This window comes from Chinchilla lanigera, unplaced genomic scaffold (genome assembly GCF_000276665.1).
Source record: "Chinchilla lanigera isolate Chin_1 unplaced genomic scaffold, ChiLan1.0 scaffold00054, whole genome shotgun sequence".
Taxonomy (NCBI): domain Eukaryota; kingdom Metazoa; phylum Chordata; class Mammalia; order Rodentia; family Chinchillidae; genus Chinchilla; species Chinchilla lanigera.
Window position 1 is genome coordinate 949,476 of NW_004955455.1, and position 26,160 is coordinate 975,635.

At 51.2% G+C, this 26,160-nt stretch overlaps 1 protein-coding gene across 2 annotated transcripts in view; it reads left to right on the forward strand.

Moving 5' to 3' along the window:
- Sez6l (seizure related 6 homolog (mouse)-like) overlaps nt 1–26,160 on the forward strand; it is a 176,648-nt gene that overhangs the window by 133,347 nt on the left and 17,141 nt on the right. For both annotated transcript variants that reach the window (XM_005396140.2, XM_013520286.1), the window contains exons 10-12: nt 13,477–13,673; nt 20,123–20,317; nt 22,942–23,133. In XM_005396140.2, the coding sequence (XP_005396197.1) occupies nt 13,477–13,673; nt 20,123–20,317; nt 22,942–23,133 (584 nt within the window). The remainder of the gene's footprint in view (nt 1–13,476; nt 13,674–20,122; nt 20,318–22,941; nt 23,134–26,160) is intronic.

A 26,160-nucleotide genomic window follows, 5' to 3' on the forward strand; every position in this document is an offset into this window, starting at 1 on the left:
CCCTCCCTCCCTCTCTCTCTTTCTCTCTCTCTCCATCTCTGTCTCCGTCTCTCTGTCTCTGTCTCTCTCTCTCCCTTTCTCCCTTTCCCTCTCTCCATCTCTGTATCTCTGTCTCTGTCTCTTTCTCTTTCTCTGTCTCTCTCTCTCTGTCTCTCTCTCTCTGTCTCTCTCTCTCTCAGCTTGGAAAGGAGGATAAGGGAACTAAGGAACTATTAGTAAAGACATCACAGGGAAAAGCTGGGAGGTGCCCAGAGGGGAAGTAACTTACTAAGGATAACACAACAAGTTTAGGGCCAGAAGGGCAACCTGTTGTCGCTGTCAGAGTGCAGCACAGGGGCCAAAGCGTTGAAGAGGAGGCATGGAAGAGTCTAGAACCTAAAAGAGCTGCTTTTAAGTCCAGATCCTGTTGCACTGCAGCTCTGTGACTTCAGATGCCTGCCACACAATGGAATATGTGGTTTTATTTATCCCCCCTCCCCATGCCTGGCACACAGTAAGGGCCCAATAAATGTCTGTGGAATAAAAGAGAGAGGTGTTGCATGTGGAAATTAATGCAATAACATAAAATTCAGAGGTTGCCGGCAAATAATAGCCCTGGCTCACAGTGTAGCCACTCCCTACTTTGTGGCGGCCTTATGCTAAACATTCAGCACGCATTATCTCCTCGGTGACCACAAAACCCAATGTCCACTGTTGACTTGGTGCATACTTTACCTATACTATCTCACTGTATAATATTCATGCAGCCTCATTAGGACTGCATGGGGAAGCTGAGTCTAAGGGAGACCAGATAGCTGGCCCAAGGTCTCACAGCTGCGAAGGACTCAAATCCTGATCTCTGGGACCAAATTCAGTGTGAAAACTGCACAATGCATGGTAGGAAGGTGCTGTCCCTAGCCCCATCTTACAGAAAAATGAACTGAGGGTTAGAGCACTGCCCTTGCTATTCCCTGGGCGCCTACTGCAAATATACATGCAGTGTATCTGGAGGAAGAGTCTCCACCAAGCTCCCACTTACCCTGCCTGGCCCCTAGGGAGCCAGCCTGATGTCTCTCCCTGCAGGTGGGTCCTGCAGAACTCCCTAACCAGGCAATGAAAGCACCTGGAACCTCATGGCTGATAGCTGCACAATATACTTCTCTCCTGCAGCTGCCAACTGCTAAAGCTAAGTTAATGCCAAGCCCTAAAAATTAAATGCCTCATCCAGTGGTACTTCTGCCCTTCAAATGGAGAGCTGCTCTGGGCTATAAGAAATTCTCCTGAGAGGCAGGCCAGGGTGAGGGAGGTTTGAAAGTGCAGGACAGCACTGACCCCAAGAGAACAGAATTCAAATACCAGCAGAAATCACAGGAGAAACCACCACAATAGAAATACAACTGGATGATCCAGACTCACCAGCCCAGGACTTCTCTAAAGCTCAAAGTTCCAAGGGATTCATAAGGGCACATCAAAGTTCATGTAGTTCTGATTCCATTGTGGGGTAGATGAGAAAGCTGAGGTCTAGAGATGGAAAGAGATTACACCAAGGCAATGCATCAGTCAGCTACTGCCTAATAACAAATACCTCTGCACTCTTCCCTGTGGATAGCAAATATGTGTCAACACTTGTAATTCTATGAGTCAGCAAAGTGGTTCTTGGACTTAGTGGGGTTCTCTCATGTGTCTGGGGCAGGTCTCTGCTGGTCTTGGCTGATCTTTCTCATGTTCTTGAGGTGGGCTGGCCACCAGATGATCCGTGCAGGCCCAGACTGGGATGGCTCAGATCTGTTCCATGTGTCTCTCATCTTCCAATTGCTAACTTGGGCTTGTTTCCTTGGTGACCAGCAGCAGTTGCAAGAGAGCAAATGGAAGCATTCAAGCTGTCTATGGTGTCCTGTGGCAAAGCCCAAGACAAAGGCCAGCCTTGATGCAAAGGGTAGAGAAGCAGCCTCCCCCATCTCAACGGGAGCCTCATCCCAATTGCGTAGGCTCAGGGTCATTCCTTTGGGCCCATTTACATGCAGGCCACCATAACCACCAAAGGGTGGGGATTAAGGCTCAGGTCTCCCGGTTCCTGTCCACATCCCCAGACGGCATCACTGTGCACAATGACCCTAGAAGGTGGGCGTGCACACTGCACACTCGGGAAACCGAGGCTCAGCAAGGTGAAGGAGCTTCCTACAACCTCACAGCTAGGAGGTGAAGGACACAAGATTGGCACCTCAGCCTTGGCACACAGAAGGCTCAGAAAATGATCCTCTATGAGATGCTTTCCACATGCAAGACACCCTCCTAAAGTGTCTTGAATTTTCTCAAGTTGCCTGTGGTAGGAAGTCTTGGGTTTGTGTCCCAAGTCTTCCACTTATGAGCTGTGTGACCTGAGGTAAGTTACCTCACTTCTCTGAGCCCCAGCCTTTTATCTTTAAAACGAGGATAATAACGGTGCCCATCAGTGTGCAGAAGCACATCAGAGGTCTCATGCATTACATGAGCTCTGTAATGTGCTTAGCAGCTATGATTATGGTGACAAACCCCTTTCGTGGTCCATGGTCTGTGTACAAAGTGAGCTTCATTACACAATCACACACACACCAACTCACTCAGGGCCAGCCCCTGCACACGATGTCTGGGTGAGATGTAGGGAACGTAGAGGGTTTTCTCAAAGGTCCTGCCTGGTGTCCCACCTGATCCTTCACTGCCCCTCCTGACTGGTCCGTGGGGACAGTGGTGGCTACTTGTGCAGTGCAGGCTCTAGAGGTGGCCCAGGCCCCTAATACAGAGAAAGTGCTTCGTGCCACGCTTTTCACATCCTTGGTGATGGCAAGAGTAGCTCTGGGAGGGGACCTGCTCCCCGTCTGAACTGAGACGTTGCCTCCCTGGTACACGCTGACGAGCTCAGTGCAATTAGACCGGACATCTCAGGGAGGCTGCTTGTTTTAGGACGTCCTGACAGACACTGGCTTCATGCACTTACCACTCTCCAAGTGTTTACCGAGGACCCACCATGCGGCTGGACCCGCATTCCATTAGCAGAGCATTGGTATTGTGCCACGGTACTAAGGTGCCCTGACTGCCCGCCACACTCTTCCGAGCACATCTCCTTCTGCAGCCCACTGAATTCTCTGCAGCCCACTGAATTCTCTGCAGCCTGGGATTGACAGCACCGTATCCGTGTTGCTGACTGACCTGTGGAGGGGAGATGGCTCAGACGGCAACCTCTGCACCCTCAGTGCTTCCTCAAGAGTGGAGCCCACTCAGCCTCCTTGAGTGCTGGCACCCTGGCAGGAAGGCAGAGTGGATGGAGGTGTCGGGAAGCTGGGCAGGGAGCAGCAGGCTGCAGCCAGAGTCCTGCTCGAGGTCCCATGTAGTCAAGACTGGGCAAGCTGCTGGATGCCCCTGTGTCCCCCATGCAGAACTTGGCCCGCCTGCGGGGCCCCAGTGGTTTAGCTTTCCTGGGGGACAGCTCCCAGCGGGCCGAGTGGAGACGCATACTGCACAGTGCTCTATGGTCCCTTCACACCACACCACACATAGGATGTCGCACACCACACCCGCACAAGTCTGAGTCTGTCTGGGTTCCACTCCTCCAGAGGTCAGCCTGGGCACCCGGACTTGCCAGCCTGACCATAGAGGGCCTGGCTCCCACCCACCCATGCCATCATTTCGGGGAGCTCACATCTGGCAAAGGAACACATATGTGGGCACTGCCACCTGGGGAACAGCCTCTATCTGAGGCCACCATTGAGTTTTGACAAATCAGGCAAGGCTCTCCTGTGTCTAATCCTTGAGCTCCCCAGTCAGCCTCTTTCCTGCTAGGGAATGGGGACCAGTCGGGAAATGTGGGGCCCAAGCCTCTCAATACAGGGAAAGTGCAGAGGTATTTGGCCCCACATGTTGTTGTTTATAATTTCATCTGGGGAAACTGAGGCCAGGGCTTGGGGAGCAATTTGTCCACAGTCGCAGATCAGAGGAGTCGTAGAGGGGGGTTCCTCTCACTGAAGCCGCCCGCCACACCACACCATCCTGCCCTCCTTGGCCTTCAGCGGGCTGTACAGTGCATCAGGAAGGTGTTTTCCTCAAAGCCAGGCGTGGTGGCGCACGCTTGTCACCCCAGCATTCGGGGAAGCTGAGGCAGGACTATTACAAGTTCAAGACAAGCCCGGGCAACTTAGTGAGATCCTGTTGCAAAATTTAGAAAAGACTTCAGAGTGCAGCTCCGTGCGAAGACCCTGGAGCTCTGGTGTGCAGCCAGGGGCCACTAGGCAAGGACTGGGTCTGAGCCGCCCTGGACAGCACTGGCGAGCATGTGAGGGAGACCAAAAGGAGGAAGGAAGGAAGGAAGGAAGGAAGGAAGGAAGGAAGGAAGGGGAGAGGACGAAGCAGGAGAGGCACGCAGGGAGGGGAGACAGGAAGGAAAAAGGACGGCACAGAAAAGGAAATTGTTCTTTTGGGTGCTTTAGGTCCTTTTAGGGAGCCAAAGAGATTGGCTGTGTGTCCCCCCTGGAGCTGACATGGTTTCTTGTCTGTCATTCCATCCATTTCAGTCAAAACCAAATTAACACTGGGCCAAAAGACCCCTCAGTGACCCTGTGGTGCTGAGCCACACCTGGCGCAGGCCATGTGGCACCTGGAAGAAGCACAAGCACCTTGGGCCTTGGGCCTTGAGGGCTCAGTTTGCTCCTCCGTGTAGTGGGATTGGTGATGTTTTCTCTGACCTCATCATCATGTGGTTGAAAGGATCGGCTGGGAAAATAGATACAGAGGAGTTGTAAACAGATTTCCTACGGCCTTCGGAGAAAAAATATGTATCATAAAAATGTTTTATTTCACCTACATATATGGATTTTGAGTGCCTCTTCCCTAATTCAAATCCTACTGGTATTTGGTTCCCACATCTACGGCCCCAGGGAGACCCTGCCGTAAATGCAAGAAGTGTCCTTAGGAAAGTTGTTTAAGCCTTCTGAGCCTCGGTTTCCTCATCTGGGAAATGGAGACAAATTCACCATTGTCCATTCTCTTAAATGACATTGATTCACCTCACCAAGCTCTCTGCACAGACTGCATGCCGCAAGGAGCCACCACGGGCAAGTGGAGTTGGGTGCACCATCGCTCCTGTTTTGCCCCCAGTGACAGCTGTTTGGATTCCAGTTCTCTGTTATAACCCCTGGTGCCTCACTTTAACTATCTGTGGAATGGGTAAGAAAGGGACAGGTTGGAATGCTTGGAATCAAAAGGTTTGGATGTTGGATTTGAGGGTATTTGTATGCACATAAGGCAACACCTTGGGGAGAGAACCCAAGCCTGGGCAGAGATCTATTCGTTTCACACACTTTGGATGCAGAACCTGGAGGTAATGATACCGATATTGCAGTGCTCCTGTGTTTTAAGGGAGACTCATCACTTGAGGATCAGATGTAAGCTTTGGATTTTGGAGTCGTTTGGGGTTGGATTCTCCTATCAGTGATGTTCATCTTGTGGCACTTACAGGGTTAGTCTAGAACAGTGCTGGTGAACCTACGGCACATGTGTTGTTTCTTCTTTTAAAGATGAAAGGTGTTAATGTGGAGTTAACTAAAACTTCAGCATCCAGGTTTCATTGCAGTGTTGGCCCTCTGTGATGAATGAGTGGGTCTGGGGCCTCAGCCTGGGGCTCCGTCTCTCAGAGCTTCCCTGTGGCTGGCCTGGAATGTGATGATACAGTCCACAAAGTGCTAAGAAAGCCCTGCCACAGGGGACGCCTTGGGCACATCTGGCCAAGGGCTACGTCCATGCAGATGCGGGTGGAGTTGGGGCTCCGAGGTCCCTCCGAACAGCCAGAAGGAAGTTGGGGAGCAGAAAGCAAGAAGAGGTTCTCCCAGGAAAGGCGCCAGCCCTGACCACGCACAGGGGCCTGGAGATCGGACCAGGGGCCGCAGAGGGCCGCTGTGCCCGGGGTGTGGGACAAGGAGGGACCGAGACGCACCTGCTGGCCCCCCCGGGGTGCAGGCTGAGAAACTGCACTTGATTCTTGCAGCAAATTTTTGCTGTTTCCACAGCCCATTCCTAATTGTCTTGCCTTTTCCGTTTGATTTACTGTAAGCAAAATAATGTCCGTGAAATTAGAAGGTGAGGCACAGACCGTATATTTGTATATTATGCTAATTCACATTTAAATAAATGCATGAACACTAGGCATTTTTAAACGTTTGTCTGCCTAAGATCATCCTTCGAATACCATTCGGGAAACCTTTTAAAGGCGAGCTGTCTCGGCAAGGGTGAAATATTTGTTTGGAAAGAAAAGGAAAAACAGGGTGTTTGCTGATCACCTCTTTTCTACGCCCTCGGGTCATGTCTTTCTGCGCCCGCCCTCTGTAGAATATTAACTCACCTGCCTTCTCACCTACCCCGTCCTGATTGGTTGCAGTCATGCTGGTACCTGAGGCAGACCTCTGTGAAGCGTCTGCATATGCTGCTCTCTGCTGGCACTGAGAAGAATTACTTCACAGGAAAAGGCTCTGCGGGTCCTTGTGATTTCAAATCCGCATTCGCTCCTCTGCTTGTCTCACTTAGACCCCCATGAAAGCAACAGTGAGAGTCCCTTAGGCTGTTTGTATCACCTTGGAAGAGTTAATGCATTCACATGATCCAAAGTGCAAAGGTACAAACGAGGCTACTGTCAAAATTAAGCTTCCACCCTTCCCAGGGAAGTAGCCCTTTCTCCAGGTCCCCAACCTGTCAGCAGCCACAGCAGCTGCCTTCCCCTGGGTCTTCCCGGCTCTTGTCCAACACTTCGATGCAGTAAGAGAAAGAGCTTATCTACAAGGTGGGGCCACCCCAACTAAGCAGCAAGTTTAACACTGACTTTATAGCATACTCTGCTACACGTGATCAATAACAACAAACAAAAGAAAATAAAACTAATTATCACCAAGCAATGCAAAATACTTAGGAGGCTAAGTAATTCACGGAGTCTGAAAAAGAAGGAGTATTACCATGACAGAAAGCAAAGGTGGGAAAGCGCAGACCTCATCCAATGAATGTTACCGGTGCTGTCCTAAGAGCTCGGGGGCCACCAGGATGAGAGAGGCAAGAACATCTGACCCCACTGGTTTTATTTGTGACTATTCGCTTTTTCTGATACAGGACTGAACACAGGGACACTCTGGGACATGTGGGTAGGTGCCTAAGCAGTGGTTCAGACTCAGACCTTGGTGCCAACAGACTCAGGCCTTGTCCAAAGTCTGATTCTCATGTGACCTTGGGTGAGTGAGCTCTCCTGGTGGAACCTTGGTTTCCTCATCTGTACAGTGCAGTGGATCACAAACGTTACTTCTGAGGCTGTTTGAAGGCTTAATGCGTACTAGACGGTGCTGTTGTTATTCCCAAGGTAAATGAAGGTCCTGCAGGATCTTTTCTCAGATATCCATTGGGAGTGCTGCTTTGCTGTTGTGGTTTGGTTTGCCTTGGTTTGGTTTGGTTTGATTTGGTTTGGTTTGGTATTCAGGAACCCAGGGTCCCCCCACCCACATCCCCTGCACTGAGCTACAGCCCCAGCCCTATTTATTTATTTAAGAACAGTATCTCACTAAGTTGCTATATTGCCCAGGCTGGGCTCAAACTTGCCATCCTCCTGCCTCAGCCTTCTGCATGCTGGGATTACAGGCATGTGCCACCACACCCAGTGGGGCTGTTGTTGCCAAGCCTCGGAGACAGGAGGTCAGGTGCTGTCAGATTGGAGTCTGGTGACCTTCACATCCAAAAGGAGTGGAGGGCGTGGCAATGTAGCCCCCGAGGCAGGTGGGCCAGAAACCTTCTAGGGCCACCTCCTTCCCACAGGAGGATTCTGAGTAACCCCTGGCGAGCAAGGGCAGAAAGTGAGGGGCGATGAGGGGGAACCTCTCCCAAGGCGGGGCAGCTCAGAGTCCCGGCAGGGTCAGGCTATGTCCCCCTGAGCAGGAGCCCAGGACAGACCAGTCCTCTCCACTGGGCGGTGCCAGTACTCTCTGAGGATGCTCAGTGAGGTGCCAGTGAGACGTGCAGTCACCGCCTGACCTCAGGGAACCCGACTGGTGCAGATTCCTGGCCCTAGCCCCCTGGAGCTGGAAGGCTGAGCTGCCCCAGGGGCAGGGCAGGCTGTGTACTGGAGAGGATGGGGCAGGCAGGTGGGGCAAGGCAGGAGTCACCAGGTCTGGAGGGGACAGCGGGCAGGGCACGAGGAGTGCACTCCACACTGGAGGGACCCACGGGGGTGCGGCCCCTAAGTGAGCACAGACATGGGCTGGGAAGGGCGGGAAGAGGTGAGGCTGTGGGCTCCGCTGTGGGCTCCTCTGTGGGCTATGGAGGGGGAGTAGAAGAGGTAGCTTTGTAGCGTCTTGGGGCCAGGATTGAAAGCTTGCGTTTTACCTTGAGATGTGATATTCTTAAAGTGAAATTCACTAACATAAGACGAGCTGTTTCAATGCACTCTGTATGTGTGTGCATACGCTGACACACAGTGTCCTGCAAAGAACATGCCCATCCAGTTTCAAACATGCTCATCAACCTTGCTTCCCTTTCTAGCCTCTGGCCTGGCAATCATCCAGGTGTTTCTCTCTCTCTATGGATTTACCTATTCTGGGTATTTCTAAGTGGAATCCTCCTATTGGAAGATTGGCTTCTTCTCACTTACTTCTTTCACCTAGAATAATGTTTTCAAGATTCATCTCTGTTGTACTAAGTCTCAGTGTTTTCATTCCTTTTTAAGGCTGACTAGTATTCCATTGTGTGGGGGGACCATATCTTTTTATCCATTCATCAATCAGTGACTGTTTTGGTTGTTTCCACTTTGGGGCTATAAAGAATAATACTGCTAAGAACATTTGCATACCAGTGTCAGTGCCCCATTCCTTTTATGGCTGTATAGTATTCCATTGACTGGATATACCACAGTTTGTTTGTCTATTGAATTAAAGGGCCAGAATTATGTTCTGGAAGGATTCAGCTGACAGCTAATGGGAGAAAGGATTGCAGCCAGGCAAAAATGAAGTCAGGAAGGCAGTTACACATTGTCCAGCCGTCCAGGTAGAAGATGATAGTGATCTTAGCAAAGCCCACCCCATGGCTGAGGAGGGATGGACAGCAGATGGAGACACAGAAGCAGATGTCTTTGATGAGAGCTCAGATCTTGTGCTTCGGAAAGTCTGTTGCTCTGGCAGCTGAGAGGGCTGAGGTACACAAGGGCTGCCGTGGGAGGCTGTGGCCTTTGCAGTGCTCCCGGGGGCTCCTGCTATACCAGGCCTGTCCCACCCACCTGCCTACCAGTGCCTCTCCATGCCTTGTGTCCTGGCATCGAGCCCTGGCTGGGCTGTCAGTGCCTCCTTCCCTGTGTTGGGCTAGCATCTCCATCCAGACCACACCAGAAGCCCCACGGTGCCTGGTGCCAGCCACCCTGCAGGAAACTCTGCGCATGTCCATCTCCACTGCTTACGTGGCCCAGTGCCGGGATCCCAGGTGTCTGCAGTATTTGGGTGACACTGGGAGGCCCCATGCTTGTCTTGACTGGGGTGGGGGCCTCGATTCCCAGTGCCTGGCTATAGCATTAGAACCAGTCTAGGAAAAAGGCAGGGTCAGGAGGCAGCAGCAGAGAGCCACCGGGCTCCCTCTTCCTCTGCCTCTTCACGCGCCTTTCCCATCAGTTCGTTTCTCGGGGTGTGAGCTGTGTTTTTCTAAGTGTCTTGGTCACAGTAAGTGCAGTTCAGCCTAATAATGCAGCACTGAGAATGACTCCTTTTGAAACTTCACCCCTCACTCAGCAGGGTCTGTGGTCAGAATCTGCGGTGAGGAAAGGCCTGGGGGTGCTTGTTGCTCCCAGGGTAAAGGAAGATTCACTTGATAACACTATTTGAGCTTTGGAAGATGTAGGATGCTGGTGCTTTTTCTCTTTTCTTGGATACTCAATTGGGACCCAGCCTCCTGATTTATCTATCCTGACTTTCTTGCTTTACCTGGGTCCTGTCATTCTTTAGGGGGTAAGGACACTGTTATGAGGATTTGTAGTTGGCTGCTACCTGCCACAGTGAGACCTGGGAAGCATGAGACTTATGCAGCTATGATTACTGGGCTGTATAATATTTCACTGAATGGATATACCACAACTTGTTTCTCTGCTGGTCTCTTGAGTGAAGGAGCTAGAATTATGTCCTGGAAGGACCCAGCTGGCAACTGAAGGGAGATAGAATTGTAGTCAGGCAAGAGTAGAGTTAGGAAGGCAGTGATGTGCTATCTAAAGTCCAATCAAAACTGATAGTGATCTTATCCCCCCCTCCCGGTGACAGGCAGCTCCCTCCCGGCACTCCCCTAATTTCGTTTTGCTACTCCTCCTCAGGCTCAGTGAATTCTCTGATTTCCCCTATGTGAGCAGGAGATAGGGGAGGGCTCATTGCTGCATTTCAGTGCCCATGGCCCATGTGCTCATTATGACCACTCTGCCAGCCCCCGGGCACCTCTCCGTGTACAGGCTTTCTCTGGTGCTGTACAGGGGATGCACGGTCCTGTGGGCTCACTGCACTTGGGAGCAACCCTCAGCCAGTGGTGTCAGGAGCTAGAGAACAAGTGCCCCAGTGCCCTCTCCCACCTCGGATGTCCTACCCCGTCTCTCAGACTCCCTGTGGGATGCAGCCCAGTGTGCACGATGGAGCCTGCCCAGCTCTATCCAGTGCAGCGGCCCCATCCTGTCTCATCCACACTGATGCTGCATGCCTGCGGGAATGGCCTCCCGGATGAGCCACGCTCCAAGCGACGCTGGCCTCTGCCTGGGCTTGGCTTCCAGACACCCCAGTCAGCAACTGGGCATCTCTCTTTAGCAGTAGAAATGCTCAGCACCTGTCATCTTGCTCTCAGCTTGGGGACCTCCGCTGAATTTCAGGACCCCAGAGAAGCCACATGTAATCATTTTCTGCTTGCTGTTTACAAAGCAAGTCCGAGGAAGTCAGGGGTCCTCACCCCGAGCACTGCTGATATTTTGGACCAGATCTTTCTTCACTGCCGGGGGCTATGTACACTAAAGGATCTTTAACAGTACCTTGGGCCTCTGCTCACCTCTGGTACCGTCCAGTTAGGAAAGCTGTGTCTCCGGGGCACACTGGGACACTGGCAAGTGCTCCAGGGGACACAACAGCCCTCCTCTCCAAACGCTGGTGAAAGTTATCTAACAACATCTGACATAAAGGGAAATCTAGAGGAGCTGATGAGGCGAGGGCGGTGGCCGTGATGATGACGATGGCAGTGGCAGCACTGACGCCCGTAACGAAATCAGAGCAGAAGAACACAACGTTCGACCAACTTCACCAGCAGTGATCCGGTGCTGCCTGTGACCCTAGAGTTTGATCCCTGGCCTTCTGTGAGCCCAACCTCACTCCCAAAGCCCGTGGCACTGACTCCAAAGAGCAAAACCGATTCCCAGGCAAGGAACTTCAGAAAACCGCACGCCTGTATCGAAGGGACGAAGCTGGGAAGCGCACGGAGGCCTCCTGATTCCCAGGCCCCTCATGGGCTCCTTCAGCACCCACTCCTTCCTCCTCTATGGGGAACAAAGTGCCTTGGGAGGGATTTAAATGAAAGCCCCTGTAAGCCTTCGAAGGTGCTGCGGCTGCGCTGAGATTGTTGAACCGCGTTAGAGAAGAAAGGCCGCAGCCGGAAGACCTGTGAGCCGCAGATGGGCTGTGAAGTCGCTCTGAGGATAAGCATCTGCTGTCCTCCAAGTTCACACTGCCCGATCCAGCACTTTGGGGAGCGGACGGATGTGCTTGTGTTCCTGGAGCTAAGAAGCCCGGCCCTACCGGAAGGTGAGAGTTGACATCGTCCCACTGCTTCTGCTGCCATATAGACTCCAGCAGGCGTGTGCCAACCAAAGCATTTACTGAGCACCTTCTGTGTGCAAGGGAAGGCGTCAGCTCCAGAATTTCAGTCTCGCTGAAAACCAGCAGGTGACAGGAGTCGTCTCAGGGCAGAGTCTCGAGGGAATGGATGCAAAGCAAGCAGACAGCTGTGAGTAGGAGAAGCTGGTTGGGGTGCTGCAGAAAAAGTGATGGAGACTCTCCGGGGCACCTAAGCCTGAGGCACCACGAGAGGTGCTGGGGAAGGGATTGGGGCAAGAAACAATGTCTGCCGCAGCACGATTAAAGCCGCACCAGGCCCCAGGCTCCTGCTGCTCAGCTCTGAGCATCTGAGTTGCCAGCACAGGTGGGCGCCACGCTGGCCGTGGAGGCAAGTGCTGCCATGAAGGAGAGGTCTCATCTGATCCGTGAGTTCTGGGATCTTCACTCAGGCCACTTCCTAGACCGCCCCTCCTCTGGTAGGGAAGTGCTCAGACAGGCTGCTCCTGCCTAACACCCTCCAGGGTCCCCCATCTGTAGCAAGATGACTTAGGGCCCCACAGCCCAGATCTTTAAGTCACTCCGTATCTGGGCCCCACTGCGGGATACCCATCCGTAACCCAATACCAGGACCTGGGAAAGGTCCTTCAGGAACTGAGCACTCCCCCCTCTGCCTTGGGCTCAGCCTTCTCCCTACCTACTGTTTGTCCGCTTCAAGGTCCTTTGTTATTTCCTGAGGCTTTGCGGCAAGCACCACCTCCTCCAGGGAGACCTCCATGATGCCCTGATCCAAATCAGACGCTGTTCTTTCCGCATCCACATGGATCGGAACTCCTGCCCAAGCACCTGGCACATGAGTTCAAATCCGTCTCTGTTCTGTGACCCCTCCTTGGGCAGCAGAGTGCGTGACACAGAGTAGGAGCTCAGAAAGTGTTAGGGGGAGGGGTGAGAAGAGAAGAGGTAAGAGAGACAGAAAACGGAGAGGACAGGAAGAGGGAGGAGAAAGGAACATGAGTTCGTGACTGCAGCTGGTGCAAGGACAGCTGAACTGCCGGCGCCCTCTCCATCAGAGGAGTGCTCCTGTGGCCTTTGGCAGGGTTGTCACCTACGCACTGTGGCCATATATTTAGGGTCGAGGCATTTTCCTGCACTGGCATCATCCCTTCAGGCTACAGAGGGTGACAGCAGCGCATTCACGAGCCAGGTGCCCACCCCGCCCTGAACACACCGCTCAGACATGGCAGATAACTTGGTTGATTCTGGGCGTTTGCCACAGGAGAAATGGAAAGCTTCCTTCTCCTTGCGTGAAAGGGAACACCACGATCAGCAAGCTCCCAGCCTCTTCTGAATCAGGGCAGAAAGGTGCATGCCATACCCCAGCACAGCACCCCACACCCTACACATGGGAGGCCTCACTGTCACCCCAGAAATGGTTGTTGGTAACAGGATGGTATAGGCGGGCATCTCCTGACAGGGTCTCAGACTCCTGTCCACTAGGACCTGGGCTCTGTGTTGGCGGGAGTGGCACATGTCCTGGTCCTGCCCACAGCTGTGCCTACCTCTCCTGCTCAGTAGCCCAGGGCCAAAGGATTCCCGCGCTTCCTGACAGAGTCACTCAGAGGCCTGCCCATCATGTGACTGCATCCCCTCTTCTCTGTCCCCTCAGCCTAAACCTCAGCAACAGCGACATCCTGACCATCTATGATGGCGACGAGGTCGTGCCCCACATCCTGGGCCAGTACCTGGGCAGCAGCAGCCCGCAGAAGCTGTACTCCTCCACGCCAGACCTGACCATCCAGTTCCACTCCGACCCTGCCGGCCTCATCTTCGGGAAGGGCCAGGGATTCATCATGAACTACATAGGTGAGTGTCTCCCCCGCCGAGTGTGTTCTTTGTGTTAAGGTGTGGCATACAGTGGCTTCCTCCGGCTCTGTGTGTTGAAGGTTTTGTGTCACACAGGTCTGTTAATGTATTAGCCCAGTTAATACACATAGTTTTTAAGAGACCAGGCTCTCCAGACAGGAGGACAAAGGTTCGAGTCCTAGTGCCAGCATCAGTGGGTATGTGACCTTCGCAGTCTGTAAAAGGGAGTCCAAAGGCAATGCCTCTTCCACAAGGTGCACACCCGGATTGAGTAGGTCATGCCCCCTGACACGAAGATTCAGTGTTTCCATGGTAATCAGCTGAGATTTTGCAGTGTCAGCACCCTCCCCCACATAGCGGCAGCTTCACAAAGCATTATCTGCACCTTTTTGCCTGGGCGGATGTTCAGCTCCCCCTGAGGACTCCTCCCCGCCCCCACAGGGGCACCGCTCTTTCTTTCCTACGTAGGCGTGAGGTCAAGAGGTCTTCCTGGACCCGTACTGTGGCTGCCAAACTGTTTCTCACCTGCTCATCTTAAAACCAAGCAAGCAGGCAATGATTTATCTTCTCAAATCATTCAGGCCAAGTTCAAACTGGCCCCTGGGGGACCCCAGCCCAGACTCCTCTCTCCGCAGCCTCCTCTCCTGTGACTGTCTCTCAGCCATTGGTGCCCCCCCCCGTCCCCCAACCCTGAGCTCCACCCCGGATCTGTCCTCTTCTCTCCCTGCTTCCACGACCTCCACGTCCTCATGAGCATGTCAGCGCAGCACAGTCAAGCAGGATGACTCCTCTCCCTGCTTCCCTGCCTCCCAGACACTGCCAGGAACTTGCTCAGTCCCTGCAGTGGGGCCGTGGCTTCCCTGGCTGCTCGGGCTGACTCCTCTTGCCTTGCCCCATGTCTGCCCAGCCTGTGGAGCCCACTTCCACAGTGTCTCAGCTCCAAGCACCACCCTGCACCTGCCCACAGTCACCACCCTAGCCCACGCTGCCACCGTGTTCCCAGCAATCAGGAAACTGGGACACCGTGACGTCCCGTGGAGCCCAGCCGTGGAAGAGACTTGGATGCCTGCCTAACAGAACATCGGGTCCACTCTTGCGGTTTCACTGGAGAAGCAGCCCTGGGCCCAGGAGGAAAAGGACTTGCTCTAAGGGGCAGAGCTGAGGTCCACACCCAGGCTTCCTCATCCCCAGCTCTAGTAGCTGCTCCAACCCCATCTTTTGGTGGCAGCAACAGAGAATCCAGGAGACACAAGGGGTGACGAGGACCTGACTTCTTTTGATGTCCAGAATGGTGGGCGGTTCCACCCTGGAGTCCACGCAGGAGGGGCTCAGCCACCTGTTAAGGCATGTGCTTGCTCTCCAGGACCGGGACAGACCTCAGTGCCCAGGGTGGAGCCGAGCCCCCATCACCAAAGGCCCTGTGCCTGCACAAGCGTCCATGCTTTGGTTCTTTCTTTCCCTTGGCTTGCAGCACTGTCCATAGCCATCTCACACAAACTGCCCTCCGCCGCCTTTCCTTGCATCTACAATGCAAACCCTCCCCTGGCCATTGGCTGGCCCAGGGAGCCTCTGCATGTTAAAATAAGGCACTTGCTCTTTCTATTCCCTGCTGATGAGCATTTTTCATCCTTGCCAGCTACACGTCCACCTCTTAAAGAGGCTAACCCAAGTATTGATCCTCTTTGTTATGTTTCTCAGGGGCCTTTTTACCCTTGATTGTGCTGCTAAATATTTGCAGAGTGTGATTGCAGCTGCTCTGTGCATTCCAGCCCTGGGCTCATCAGGCGATGGCTCACATGGGCTGTTGGGGTGAGGGCCCCTCCCATTCGCTGCCTTGGCAGCAGGCTCAGCTTACTGTGTCCCGTGGCATGGCTTCGGTCGGTCCTCTGAGGCTTTCCCTTCCGCAGCTGAAAGATGAGGTCATACTTTGGCTTAGGCATCTCTGGGGCCCGAGTGAGTGCTGCAGAATTGTGTTCAGCTGCGTGGCAAACACCTGACTGTCCAAGGCTGATCAAGGTGACCCGGAGAGTGTAGCCACACTCTGGCAACATCCTGAAGAGCGCTTGTTAATTGAACTTGAGTATGACACTATACAGTTGCCAAATGCATGCACACACACAAACACACGGACGTGTGCACACATGCACATATGCACACACACACACACACACACACAACTTTATTTTCAAATGCATTTTCTCTATCTTCCCAAGAGTTTGGCTAAAAAAATCTCTTGACGTCTCCCTTATACTAGGCTCTGCACTGGACCCCAGGATCTGGGAATGAGTAGACCCCTCTCCTGCCCTTGAGGAGCTAGGGAGAATAGCAGAGATCATCCTGTCCACAGCCAGTGGCAGGGGCCCATGACGGTGTTGTGGAAAAGACCCTCTGGGACTGCAGAGAATGCTTCCCGGGACTGCACAACCAGATGGATGCAAGTAGCCAAGGGATAGGGGAGAGGAGGAGGCAGAGAAGCTTCATTTCTTATTTCTGCTAAAGATGCCAGGCATGGTGGTGCACACCTGTAGTCCCAGAAGTTGGAAGGCTGAAGTAGGAGGATCATTATGAGTATGAAGCCAGCCTGGGCTACTAGCAAGACTGCGTCTCAAAAAAAAAGATTTATACAGTTCATTTCACAGGGATGGTAATGAATTTGTATGTGTGTGTGCGTGCGTGTGTGTGTGTGTGTGTGTGTGTTATAGTCAGTGTTTACAAGGGAAACAATACGGGACACATAATTTATAAGATTGTTTTATAATATTCACCCAAAGAGTCATATATAAAGAGAGTGCAAGAGATCTGTCCACACATTAAAGACCCAAAGAATACAGTTGAGGGCCTGGATCCCACAGTAAGGTCCTTCAGGAGTCCAACTGAAGATCTAGAACCCACAACAATGTCTCATGCAGGCCTGTTTCATGGATCTGCACTAGGAAGGTCCAAAGGTCTGTGGTAGAATCTAGAAAGTCTGTGCCAGCAGGATGAAGGATCTGTGCTAGCAGACTGAGGGATCTGCACTGGAGCCAGGAAGCGATGCTCAAAGTAAAAACCAGAGCTCTCCTAAAAGGTACCACAGTCAACCTCAGTGACAATGAGGTCCTGAGCTCCTCCAATGATGAGAACATCTGAGTCTATATCAGGAAAGCCAAAGCAACAAGCTTCTCCAGGACACTGAACAGTACACCATCTTCTCCTTCAAAGCCAGGAAACCATGTTCAAAGTAAGCACCAGAGCTCCCCCAAAGTGAACCATAGCCATTCTCAGTGACAAGGTCCTGAGCTCCTTCAATGATGAGAACAACCACAATCATATCAGGAAGGCCAGCATGACAAGCTCCTCCAGGGGAACCAACAGCTCCCTAACAGTACCTCTTCTCCAGTTCTCCTTTCTGGTCTGCTGGCAACAGTCCTCAGGTGGGCCTCCCACATCCAGCACCACGCTGGTTCAGCTCAGCTGGGTGTTACAAGTGACCACCAGTTGTCAACCCACCACAATGTGTGTGAGTGCATGCACATTTGTGTGTGTGTGTGTGTGTGTGAGAGAGAGAGAGACAGACAGACAGACAGAGACAGAGACAGAGACAGAGAGAGACAGAGAGAGAGAGAGAGAGAGAGAGAGAGAAAGAGAGAGAGGAGATGGAACTCAGAGTCTTGTGTGCCAGGCAAGCACTCTGCCACTAAGCTACACTCTCAGGCTCTTTTTATATTTTATTTGAGATAGGATCTTACTAAGTTGCCCAAACTGGCCTCAAACTTGTGATCCTCATATCTCAGCCTCCTAAGTAGCTGGGATTATAGGCATGCACCACTGCACCTGGCTCTACCTTTCATTTTGATGCCAATCAATTGTTTATGTCTATATATGTTCAAGACTATGTTGAAAATCACTCAGCAGAGATTATGCCTGATGTTGTTGGAGAAGGATGCTGTGATAGATTAGTGATGTCTGTCATGGTCATGAGAGAGACATTTGCTACCCTCAGTCTAGATTTTACCAGACCTAGATGCAACTCTTGTTCAGTGAAGGAATCAGGTGGCAGGGTCAGGGGGTTCTGGGGCCCTCAGAAGACTTCTGAAGTGCCTAGACTGACCAGAGGACTTAAGTCCATCTCTGAGCCTATATGATTCTGATCCCCAGGTTAAGCTTTATTCAGAGATACAAATATCTATCCTCCTCACTCAGCCTTGTGCCTGGCCCATTGTCTGTGCCCACATGAATAGGAATAGGAAAGGGACTGGAAAAGAAAGAGATGAGTAAGGAGTGCTTTTCAAAGAAGGACTGGTCCTACTATATGATTATTTTTTCTAATTGTGGGATAACAACTATGTTCCGCTTTATAAGGCAACTCCAGCTGGATAGCAGCAGCTCCCTAGGGTGCTATACCAAGGACTAGGAGGTCTCAGCTAGACCCAAAGGTTGCTCTGATTCCTAAAGATGGTTCCTGTCAGATTCTAGTGATATCTGCTCCATAGAGAAAGCTGGTGTGGGGCTGGGGATTTAGCTCAGTGGCACAGCACCTGCCTGGCAAGTGCAAGGTCGTGAGTTCGATTCCTGGTACCGGGAAAAAAAGAAAAAAGAAAAAGCTGGTGCAGAGCAGTGTGTATTCAGTGCCCGAGGGCCTTTCTGCTGCTCAGAAGTTGGGCCTGCAGCTTGATGATGAGCCCGAAATCATGACTTCAGACCCATAATGACTCCCAGGGTGCTCAGAAACTCTTAGTCCAACCAGTAGACAGATCCATGTAACTCATCTTAGCGTTTGCCCAACACTGTTCTGTCCCACTTGTCAGTTAAGTCTCTCAGGGCCCTTTGGGACAGACAGGGCCACAAGACCCGACTCTACTCTGCACCCGAGGATGCTGAAGCTTTGAGCAGCTGCTGGCTGTGGCTGAGCCACACAGCTTCCTAAGGCGAGTGGACTAGAAGAGAAATCTCCCAGCTCCTGGGCCAGTTAGCATAGTTAATGAGGCCCTGTAGGGACAGGTGCTTCCAGAACCCCCTCTTAAGCTGATGGGGACTCAAATCAGGGCCTGTAGTGCAGCCTGGGTACTGAAGAATCGGCAGATTGTTTATTTTTGCCAAGGCCACTCATGCAGTAATCACTGACGGCACCAGGCCAGGTAACACTGAGTCCACGTCACCCAGGAAGCAGGAGACCCCAGCACGGCAGCCACGATGGGAAGTCAGACAAGCAGGCCTTCCTCAGTCTTGCAGCGTCTGGTCCAGGAAAGCCACATTTCTCCTGTGTGACCCCGTTTCTCTCCCCTTTCCTCCACAGTTCCAGAACTGGCAGCTGTGTCCCAAATCCGGGACTTAACTAATGTTTCAAAGGCCTAAAAATAGAAGCCCCGGTCCCCACCAAGCAATTCCAGAAGCCATTTCCCTGTCCGCTCCTCCTGGCAGACACCCACGAGATCCTCTTTCTCCAAATAAAATCGTGATGAAATCCCAGGAAAAGCCATCGCTTGCTTCTGCGGACGACGTTCCTGCAGACAGTAGAGGCGCTTTGCTTTCCCCAGAAGCACATAAGAGCCTCAAATTAATTACAGGACATAATTAGCTCTCGTCTCCAAATCTATGCAGTGGGCACTTGGATGCAAGAAGAGTAATAGTAGGCCCTGGATTGCTGCCTTAGTGGCAAGGCTTTGTAGGAGGACAATAGAAATGATGACGTGCTTTGGGGAGCGTTTTCTGGAGTATTTTCTGTTAACGTTCACAGATTATACGCGATTTGATTTGCAGACTCTACCAATAATTGGTTTTATTTTAATTGATTAGCTTTTATCTTAATATACATCGCAAGTATAGGTGTTCCTGATTCACCTGGTGTGTGGATTCACACATTCCAGCATGGGGCTCTGTGTAGTAGCTGTCGACTATCATGTAAATAGCCTGTGTCCCAAATTAGCCATGCGCATGTGTTATCTCCAGTCTCCGCAGGTGGGCATGCAGGCGCAGCCTCAGCTGGGTAGATCTGCCTTGTGGTCTGTCATGAGGGTGCCGCAGAGATGGCAGTGAGCACTGTGGTCCTCGGAGTGCTTGCCTGAGGATGGAGGGCCCATTTCCACGTGACTCCCAGGGGAGACCTTGCGAGCTATCTACCCCAGGCAGACAGGCAGGCATGGTCATGATTAAGCCCTTGTGATTGTGATGAACCAGAGACCCAGAGAGAAGTGATGATCTCCAGGTTCAGTGAGTGGGCGGGCTAGGGTTCTGCCTGACTCTAAAACCAAAGCTGGCTTTATCAAACCAAGGGAATGCTTAAGTTCAGTAGCCCATGGGGAAAGGGAACTGTAACATCTTGCTGTAAAAGAGTTCTAAAGGGATTTGGAAATGTGTTACTTATTTCCAGAGGCTTTTTCTTCTGTGTGTTCTTTCTCTTAACATTCATAAAGAGGGATCCAAGCAGAAAAACCAGCTCCTCATCTAAGGAGGATGTTTTTCTTTTAAAGAGGTGTCAAGGAATGACTCGTGCTCAGACTTGCCTGAGATCCAGAATGGCTGGAAAACTACATCTCACACGGAGCTGGTGAGGGGAGCCAGAATCACGTACCAGTGTGACCCCGGCTACGACATTGTGGGGAGCGACACCCTCACCTGCCAGTGGGACCTCAGTTGGAGCAGCGACCCCCCCTTTTGTGAAAAAAGTAAGAATAACCTTGTTTCCTTCCCTTGTCCGTGGGTGGTGAGTCTCTCCCATGGGTATCTTTTCTGCATGGAGGTGACACTGATGTTTAAATGTAGCACTGGCTCCTCGCACCCCCTGCCCAACTCATTGTGCCGCTCACAAATGTTATTCTGTAGCTTTCAGTGTCTTCTCGGCCTCGCACCGCTTCTGTGCCTGGCAGGTAATGCAAGTGAGCAGAATAGATTGAGTGTCAGGCAGGAGGGAATGGCAGGACTATGGTGAATGGGAATACGTGTAGCCTGTGTGAGAAGGACGAATCAAAGACTGCGGGTCTTTAAGTGCCTGCAGTAGCCAAGCAAAACAGCCAAGTCTAAGTTGGACCCCACCCCCACTCCCAAGCCCCTGTCATCAGATGTAGCCAAATTTCTCAGAGCCTCCGTCCCAGAGTCCTGCACCCCTGTGCCTGCTCACTGTTCCTGCTTCCTGGGAGCGCGGGCCGGGCCAGCAGCAGTGACCGAGCCTAGCATCTTGAAAAGGAGGCAGATAAAGGAAGTGCTCCTGGCTTCCACACTGAGGTCTCACTAGCAAGGAAGAACTGAATTTGGAAGTGGCCTCCTGCCCTGACCCCTGCTTCCCACCTCTGAAATTGAGCCCTGTTCCCGCTTGTCTTGCTGGGACTCCTGCACGACAAGTGTGGACATGTTCCTCACATCTTGAACTGGAGGCGCATCACCAGAAATACTAAGTGTTGGCAGGAAAAGAAGTGACTGGGGAGGGATGTGGAGATGACCTACAATTCCCGCTGTAAATGTTTCAACGTCAAAGAAAATGTATTGTGGGAAACTTGGAAGAACCTGCCAAAGATACACAAAGCTGACTACGGAAATGGTCTTAGAAGTTCTGCAACTGTGTGTGTGTGTGTGTGTGTGTGTGTGTGTGTGTGTGTGTGTGTGATAAAGAATAATAAAAAGGTGAGGAGTGAGCTCAGCCATCACCAAATCATGTCAATCTATAGCATCATCATTAAAAATAGTTGGGGAGGGCTGGGGATTTAGCTCAGCAGCAGAGCGCCTGCCTGGCAAGCCCAAGGTCATGAGTTCAATTCCCCGTACTGGAAAAAAAAAAAAAAAAAATTAAAAAATAGTTGAGGGCTTGAAAGGGACATAACTCTAACCCTTGATAGAAAAGTTTTCTTGCTTGCCTTACTCTTTGCCGAGAAGAGTCAACTCAGAGTAAATAGATTGTTAAATTTTTTCCCATTTAAAATTTTTTTAATTTTTTAAGTGTTGAATTCTGTGTGGGGTATTTCATGGGTCCTGTGCTCAGACCCTCACGTCTCCACCTGAGAGGGATGAGACCCCGAACTGCTTTCTCTTCCGGTGAAATGAGGTCAGCAAAACCTCCTGGAGCAGTGGGGTCCCCACCCCCAGGTCACCAGATGTTAGGAATGCCTTTCATGGGTTAAAGCACCCCGAGTTTAACAGATGCATGTGACCCCGCTTTCATATTACAGTGACAACAAATGCTGCCTTAGGGGACCCACGCGTTGTTAAAATTACAAAGAAGGAAGTGAAAATCCTTTACAACCTCACGCTCTAGGAATGGCATCTCTGTTAAAAACTTCTCTGTATTTCAATTGTGTGTATATACACATACATATATCACATGCTATGCAGGCATATACATGTATATATATATATGTATGTATGGGCATACACAGATCTAGATAAAGTTGCTGTTTCTATTAGAGATCTATCTGGGTAGCTATTTCTGTTTATTACATATTTATTTAAATAGATAGCTATCTATATCTATATCTATGAATCTATACCCAGATAGATAGAGAGATGGAAGGAAGGAAGGAAGGAAGGAAGGAAGGAAGGAAGGAAGGAAGGAAGAAAGGAAGAAAGGAAGGAAGGAAGGAAGGAAGGAAGGAAGGAAGGAAGGAAGGAAGGAAGGAAAGCGGGAGGGAAGGAAGGAAGGAACGAGGGAAGGAAGGAAGGAAAGAAGGGAGGAAGGAAGGAAGGAAGGAAGGAAGGAAGGAAGGAAGGAAGGAAGGAAGGAAGGAGGAAAAAAGTAAACTACAGATAGAGGTATTTTACCATAAAGGGATCCACTTTTACAGCCTGCCTCAAAACTTTTGTTTTGCTCGGAATTATGGATATCTTTTCATATCACATTGTCCACTTCATTCATTTTTAATTGGTTTATTGTTTTTCTTTTATCTGTATTGATTTTGTTCATTAAAAGAGCAGTGGCTGCTTGTTTGATTGCATCCAAAGGCTACAGAGAGAGCAGGGAAGGCCCTCCCTTCACCCTGGCCATGGCCGCTCAGCATTTGTTGGAAGGGCTTGTTGTGTTGAACTTTAAAGGGTTTGCACTGCTTCCTTTTTATCATCAGGAATAAAGAGTTGAGACATAAATTTATCCCTAGGTCTTTGGGCTCTCCTGTAAATTTTTCAGGCAAATTCCTAAAGAGGGATGAAACTCAGATCTCTTTCCTCCTGGCCTATTCTCCAGCTGTTTTTGCTGAGCAAAAGATGTACTAACTTCCAATAGAGTAAGGAACCAAATTAGGACAGTTTCTAGACCATTCAGGAAACTGCTGATCTGATGCCGCCTGCTCCGGTTCCATCTCCGCAGTTATGTACTGCACCGACCCCGGAGAGGTGGACCACTCGACCCGCCTAATCTCCGACCCCGTGCTGCTGGTGGGAACCACCATCCAGTACACCTGCAACCCCGGCTTCGTGTTGGAAGGGAGCTCACTGCTCACCTGCTACAGCCGTGAGACCGGCACGCCCATCTGGACATCGCGCCTGCCCCATTGCGTCTGTGAGTCCTGTCTGTTCCTTGGGCCCCAGCATCAAGGCTCCAGCTTGCTTCCTCTTTCTCAGGATGGAGGCTGGGTTGCTGGGAAGGGGCCTTCCACCTTGGGGGGTTAGGGCTTTTTAGTTTTTGCAGTGCTGGAGACTGAACATAGGACTTTGTGCATGCCAGGAAAGTGCTTCAGTGCTGAACTGCACCCAGCCAGTTTTGTTTTGAGATAGGACCTCACTAAGCTGCCCTGGCTGGCCTCAAACTTGTGATCCTCCTGCCGCAGCCTCTCTAGTAGGTAGAAGTACAGGCATGCTCCATGACAACCAGTGGGGGTGAGGGGGACTTTTATCACTATTACTCTTGCACCACAATAGTTAACAGTGACTGTGAGCACTTAATCTGGAACATTCAGGGTACATGTATCAAGCACCATGCTGGTCCTCTACCGAATTTCCTCACTTCAGTAAGGAGCCCTGGGAGCTTGGCATTACTGTCTTCACTTTAAGAGCATGCTAAGTTTAGAGGTGAAATTACTGCCTCAGGTCACACAGCTATTTAATAGTAGAGGGGGGTCCAAACCCAGAACCTTTTAAAAGCTGCCCAGGGAGGCTGATGGGCAGTCGGGTTCACACCATTGTTAAAAGCAAGCATGAATTATATAGGAAGAACAGGAGCAGGGGGCTGGGGGCATAGCTCAGTGGCAGAGCACTTGCCTCACACTAATGTTTTAAAATCGTGTGTTGTAGAAAATCATGTGTCTTCCTGTTAGGAAAGAAGCCACGTCCAACTCAAGAGACTACACCAAGGTCTTGACAGTTTGGGAAACAAAGAATGCAATTTTTGATAAAGAAAGGGAAAACACAAGCTAGGCATGGGGTGGTGCATGCCTGTAATCAATCCCAGCCCTCTGGCAGGCTGAAGCAGGAGGATTACAAGGTTGAGCCCAACCTGAGCAACTTAGGGGGCACCTGTCTCAAAATTTAGGAAAGGCCTGGGGATGGAACTCAGTGCAAAGGGTTCAGTTCCCCTGAGTTCAATTCCCAGTGTGCACACACAAAAGAGAACTGCAGGAAGTAACTTCAGCTGGGGTGATTGTCATGGGACCCTGCACAGCTTAGCGTCTCCTCCAGGGGCAGCACTGTGTGGCTTTGCACAACCCCTGAGCCTGGCTCCACAAACCATGATGACCGCACACCAGGCGGGGTCCCCAGTGAGGTGTGTATCAGTCACTTCAGAAGACTCCTGCCAGCAAGGACGTCCCGTCCTATTCCACTGGACAAAGTGACACTTTTTGAGCACTTGCTGCAAGCCAGGCATCACGCTAAGCACATCACAAGCGTTAACTCTTCCGTTCCCAGCAGGAGAATAACATAGAGGTTCCTGTTACCTCTGGTAGAGAAGACAGCAAGGTCAAATTCACACTCCCAGGGCTGAGGGTGTGGCTTAGTGGTAGAGCAAATTGGACCGACCTGAAAGCTGAAGAGTCCTGGGTTCAAATCACACCTCCGCCACTTCCTTCTGGCAAGACTTCATAAGCGAGTCACAGAGCCTGTGCAATGGCTGCATGGCCACCTGTGGGTCCCCTCTCCACCAACAACTGGCCGGTGGCCTTTGAGAGACGACCCCACATGAGGAAGATGAGCATGTCTATGTCTGGAGGTTACGGCAATAACAAAATGAGCTCCTGGATATCCCGCCTTACAGTGTCTGTCTCTCTAGCTGCTCTCAGCCAGTGCTGGCTATCTCGGTCATGACTGTTCCTACGTCTGAGGCTTGGGAGGATTAGAAGTAATCTGTGTGAATCATCTAATGCAGGATGGATGTTCAAACATTCAGAAATGAATCAATTAAATGATGAATCAATGTATTAACCATGCCAAGATACCAAAGCGTTAGCTCTAAGCCCTGGCTGAACTTTAGAATGGCATGAGAACTTCTAAGAAGAGTACCCTGGGGTCCTAATTAAATTAAAAATAACATAAAGGGTGGGGCCAGAGCCTTGGGTAACGAGATTCCATCCCTTACCCCAGGTGAGAAGACTGGGGAGCCACCTCTTGCCAGACTGGCTGTCCATATGCTGGTCTCATCCAGCTGTGATCCTTGGTCGCTCCTTCTCTCTGCCTCCAGGACTGTGCCGGACACCGGGCGGGCCGTATTTGTGCCGTCCACACAGTATGAATTAAGTTACATGAAGGCAGAAACCGTGTCTTCTTCGTGTGTGTGTGTGTGTGTGTGTGTGTGTGTGTGTGTGTAATGCTGGGAGTCGAACACAGGGCCTTTGCACTGAGCTACATCCCCAGCCCTTTTTTATTTTTTATTTTGAAACAGAGTCTCACTAAGTTGCTAAATTCTCCAGGCTGCAGCCGAACTTAGAATCCTCCTACCTCACCCTCGCAGAATGCCTCCATGTCTATCTTACTTGTCATTGTATTCCCAGGGCCAAGAGCAGCGCCTGGCATGTAGAAAGTGCTCAGTAAATGTTTGTCATATTAATTAATCTTCGTTAATTCATGAAAGAAAATTCCAAGAAGAGTTGGGGGGAATGCCCTTTGGGTTGCCACTGCCACCTGCTGGTCACACTGTTGTACTGCAGGTACAGCTCTGGGTTTTTCGTTGTTGTTACTGTTTTTCCCCTTAAGGGCCCTTGGCCGCCTCCTCTGCCCCAAAAGGGAGAGGGAGAGGGAGTGGGAGAGGCGGGTTTCTCTTCTGCATTTCCACCCTTAGCTGTGATCATGCTGGGTTGCAGTGACTTGATACCTGCTGTCTCTGCCCTGCTAGACTGAGTTCTGGGCAAACAGAAATCATAACTTTCAAGACTAATACCCAGCTCCTAGCCAGGCCCAGCACAGAAGAGGTGAAGAGGAGTCAATGTGTGCTGCACTGAAAAAGGAATCCAAGGAGCCGCTCTGCGCTCTAGGTTCCTACCCCGAGCCGCCGTGCTGGCCAGGGAGCGGTCGGTGTATCTCTGCCGGCACCAACATGGCAGCACCCGGATGAGCATACTTTGTGCCTTGTTTAGCTAAAAAAAAAAAAAAAAAAAAA